Genomic DNA, 4,534 nt, shown 5'->3' with positions numbered 1-4,534 from the left:
TGCGGAGCTGGTAGGTGAGGTCAGCGTTGGGCAGGATGGCGCTGGTGTTGAGTGCCGGGCCTGGTGGCACCTCCTGGCCATCCCGCAGCCAGGCCACGCTGATGGGCCGTAGGTAGAAGCCGGTGACACGGCAAACCAGCGGGAGCTGAGCTGGGCTGGGTTTGCGGGCGAAGACCGTGGCCACGGGCAGCTCTGAGGGGCGAGAGCCAAGGGGTGGAGGGAGCCCTGGTGGGGCACCGCTTGGCCCCACTGTGTGACCGTGCCAGGGTCAGGGTGGTCTCACCCTGTCTCTCCAGAACTGCCTTCCCGTAGTGCAGTAACACCTCCATGTCGTCAATGCAGATATCATTGAAGAGGACTTCCACCAGCTCGCTGAAGGCGGTGTAGGTCTGGAGAATGTCCTGGACATACCATGACAGGCTGGTGTCTTGGGAGGGGAGCCAGGAGGCATCATCCACATTGAGGCTGAGGAAGTCCTGGCCATTGTAGCCCACATAGGCAAAGCCCTGAGAGGTCCTGTTGGGGTAGAGCTTGCAGCCTGCCATGCATTGGGCCACGAAGGGGTCTGGAGGGGCAGAGAGGAGGGAGAGGTTACATGAAGGGCTAGGACTGCCTTCCTGCGGACATGGTCAGCATCTCCTGTGCAAAGCCAGCACTGCCAGGTCCTTCTCCGCTTCCCAGATGCGGTTCAGAGAGGGGACACAGAGAAGACCAGGTACTCACAGGGCACTTCCTTCTGCATGGCACCTTCATTGATCAGGTGGTTGAACTTCTGCAAATAAATCTTGATCATGTTGTCAATGGTGTCCCAGTCACTGCGGGGCAGGGCTGGGCGAACCCAGGACTGGTAGAAGCAGATTGTCCAGGTGTGCTTAGCAAGAGAACCGAGCTCGATGTCTTCCAGCAGGCCCAGCCCCTCTGTGTCAATGAAGGAGGTGTTTTGGAAGATGGAGGTCTGGAGCAGCCGGATAGTGAAGGTCCCTAGGCGAGACAGGGATCGATGAGGAGATGGGAGTGGGAGGAGAGGGCTGGGGAAAGTGTAGGAGCTGAGGGACAGGTCCTCGAGGTTGCAGAGACCTGTGGGCACTCCATAATCCCCCTGCATCCTTGACAGTCCCAGCTCCCACCCCTTGCACCCACCTGGGGTGGCTGCATCACTGCCAGGGAGGAGATGTGGAGTCAGGGGACAAGGAAGGGTGAGGAGGCAAGTGTCCAAGGCAGGTGGGGAGCAGGAAGCCCTCCCCTGTGGGATCCCATGGGGGCATGGGAGCAGGTATGGATAAACCAGGGCTCCCACTTACCCTCCAGGTCTGCACGTGTCCCAGAGAGGAGGAGGAGGTAGAGGAGAAGGAGGAGGAGGCAGCAGTGAGGAGGCTGCATGGTGCCAGCAGCCAGACCCGGAGTGTGCAGTAGTGGGTGCAGCAGCAGGAAGAAGGGGCTGTGAGAGATGTGAGATGTGGCTGCACACTTCTCAGGGTGGCTCTGACCGGGCAGCTGTGCTGGTGCTAGTGGCCCTGGCAGCCAATGAGGTTGGCACTGAGGTTTCAGGGAGGGCCTCAGGTTCCTACTTGTGGTGGGCTGGTCTGGGGCATCCCGAGTATGGCTGTCAGTTCTGAGGGAATTTGGGTGGGAGCAGGGCCATCCCACTGGCTACAGGAGGAGTTCCTCATAGCTGCAGCAGCACCTGGGCAATCAGGGCAGTGCAAGTGACCCGACTCCTCTTTTCAAACCCCATTACAGGTGGAGGTGCCATCTGGCCATGGGCTGCATCTACTGTCCCTGACAGGAATGTCCCTCGCTGCCACTCATGCCCAGCATGTCTGGCCCTACGTAGCACAAACACCTCTATCTGCTCTGTGCTGCCTACTTAACTGAGCAGGTTTGCCATGATGTGGCTGTCTTTTTGTCAGGGGAGGCAAAGCTCGTTCCCACAGCCTGGCTGCACACCTGGGCTCCCCATGCCCAGCTGTGCGCTCACCTCATGCCTCTTTGTCACCTCCTGGCCATCCCACAGCAAGGCCACACTGATGGGCCATGGATAGAAGCTGGTGATGGGGCAAACCAGCAGGAGCAGAGCTGAGCCAGGTGTGAAGGTGAAGACAATGGCCATGGACAGCACTGGGGGGCAAGAGTGAGGAGAGCTTGTGATATCCCCTGACTCCTTGCCACTGCCCTGATCCTGGGGAAGGGGCTCCCTGAGGAGGAGGTGATGAGCTGTTCCAGCCTAGCCGACAGCTGCGGGGTCAGGAATGGGTGCAAGCAGGGCTGGAGGAATCAGCTCTTCCACAAGCTCCTCCCAGGGCACAGGAAGTGGGTGGGCTGGAGCAGCTGTAATATCGTGGTCCCCAAGGGGAGAAACGGGCTGTGGGGCCTGGAAGGGACTGTTTCCCACTGACCATCATCTGACCCTTGGGGCGGTGGCACTTGGCCGGGCAGGATCCCCAAGCTGGGGATAGGGCCATAGTCCTCCCACCCTGAGACCCATTCCAGGGTGCTGTGGTGGATGAGCCACCTCCCCATTTCCATGGAGCGCCATCCATGCCATGGGACCTGGGAGCTGCCTCTCCAATTCCCTGCACCCCACAGTGCTGGGGAGCTCCAACTCTTCTGTAAACGCCCCCAGGAGAGGGCCTGGGGCTGGACTGCAGCCTGGCACTCCCCTTTCCTTCCCACTGCCTTTGATGGGGAGCTCTGTCCCCCACCCCAGAGGCCCCCTGGACATGGGAACAGGAATGGTGGGGGCCACCCCCCTGCTCTGTCCCCATTGTCCCCAGTGTCCAGTGCTGGAGGGACAATGGTGTAACCAGAGCTGGCCTCATCCCCACTATGTCCCCTAGTCACTGCTCCTCCCTGGTTGTCCTCCAGAACCTCCCCTCACCCTGCAGTTTCTCTTCCCCTTTCCTGGGGGTGCCTGCGTTGGGGGTGAAGGCAGAACCAAAACCACAGCTGAAGGGAAGTTTGAGGTGGGGCGTGCCCTGGTAACCTCCAAACACAACCAGGGCTGAGGTGTTCCCTCTGCAATGTGGCTGGGCACCATGTGGCCCCTCCAATCACAACTGGGACCAGGTGTCCCTGGTGCATGTTCCAATCTGGGGTGTCCCCATCTGTGGTGGGGACATGGGGAAGGCCCACATGGGGCTGCTGTGGGCTGAGCTCTAGCACCCCATGACACTGAGTCAGACATGGGGAGACAAGGACACTAAATCCCTTCCCTTCCATGTAGCTGTCCAACAGAGAAATAGGGATGCTGTGGTGGCCTGGCAGGCGCAGAAGTGGCACCAACTTCCCCAGCAGCTCACCTTGGCATCACCCAGGGGATGTCCGGCCATCCCACCAGAATGTCCACATCCCTCCCGGCAGGGCCACCAGTGCTGGGGTCAGAGGAGAGTGTTTGGTTGGTGGGATGGCAAAGCACAGCCATGGGGTGGCCGATGAGGGAAGGGGCTCCCTGCTTTTGTCCATGCAGTCCTATGAGGTGACCATTTGTCCTCACGGGTCCCCCTCCAAGGTGACTGCTGGTCACTTCTTGCTGAGCAGCTGATAGGCCATTAGCAGGCCTCTGGCTTGTGTGGGTGCATGTGAAGTCACTGACATCTCTCCTCCCTCTGTCTAGTCTTCACTCCCCTCATTATCATCACAGTTTACAGTTCCTTCCTTCAATGCAGGGGCAGCAGTGTGGGAGGTTATGTTCAGTGCACAGCCGTTTCTTTCATCCACTCCTTAGTCCTTAAAGTTTTCTTCTGCTTCTTCTTTGTGCTTGTTTCTCTTGCTTCAGAATGGGTCCTCTATGGTACACAGTCCCTTTGTGGAAGTACCTTTTCTGACATGGTCTTATTCATAGGCCACAGTCCCTTTGGGGTTCATCTGCTCTTCCATGGGGCACCTCCTAGTGCTGCGAGCTTGCTGTTCCTTTTTCTAGGTGTTTACTTCTCTTTCCTAAATACATTGTCATAGAAGTGCCACAAACTCTTGTTCAAAGGAGGTGAGCTGTCTGGAACCAGCCATCACCAGCACTGGGAACTTCATGATCTTCCTCAGAGGTGACCCTGGTAGCCCTTCTCCCCCCTCCAACCAAAACCTTGCCTATTATGCCCAATAGAATTCTTTACTGCAGTGCAGCTACAATGGCTTGAACTGGATGACTATTTGACTAAGATTTTATTTGGGTTGGTGCATATACAGGTGAATATATTGGGGTTGATGCATATAGAGGTCTACAAGAAAGCTGGGGAGCGACTTTTTACAAGGGCATGTAATGATAGGACAAGGGGCAATGGTTTCAAACTGGAAGAGGGAAGATTTAGATTAGATATTAGGAAGAATTTCTTTGTGGTGAGGGTGGTGAGGCCGTGGCACAGGTTGCCCGGAGAAGTTGTGGATGCCCCATCCCTGGAAGTGTTCATGGCCAGGTTGGATGGGGCTTTGAGCAACCTGGTCCGCTAAGCTTTAGGTTGCTTAGCCAACTAACTCTTCCTACATCTGGGCTCCTTCAAGCCACAGCCCAGCTCCTTGGACCAGGATCTGTGTCACCGCC

General features: G+C 57.5%; 1 protein-coding gene across 1 annotated transcript in view; it reads right to left on the bottom strand.

The window, feature by feature from the left end:
• LOC104160438 (antigen-presenting glycoprotein CD1d-like) overlaps positions 1-2,118 on the bottom strand; it is a gene marked incomplete at its 5' end in the record, with an annotated part of 2,642 nt that extends 524 nt beyond the window's left edge. Inside the window, 5 exons of the mRNA XM_009698559.1 lie at positions 4-192; positions 284-565; positions 724-981; positions 1,302-1,374; positions 1,979-2,118. Coding sequence (XP_009696861.1) covers positions 4-192; positions 284-565; positions 724-981; positions 1,302-1,374; positions 1,979-2,118 — 942 coding nt within the window. The remainder of the gene's footprint in view (positions 1-3; positions 193-283; positions 566-723; positions 982-1,301; positions 1,375-1,978) is intronic.
• Between the last annotated feature and the right edge of the window lie 2,416 nt (positions 2,119-4,534).

This window comes from Cariama cristata, unplaced genomic scaffold (assembly GCF_000690535.1).
Source record: "Cariama cristata isolate BGI_N322 unplaced genomic scaffold, ASM69053v1 scaffold28450, whole genome shotgun sequence".
Classification (NCBI taxonomy): Eukaryota; Metazoa; Chordata; class Aves; order Cariamiformes; family Cariamidae; genus Cariama; species Cariama cristata.
Note: the sequence above shows the minus strand (reverse complement) of the source record. Positions and strands in the feature narration are given on the sequence as shown.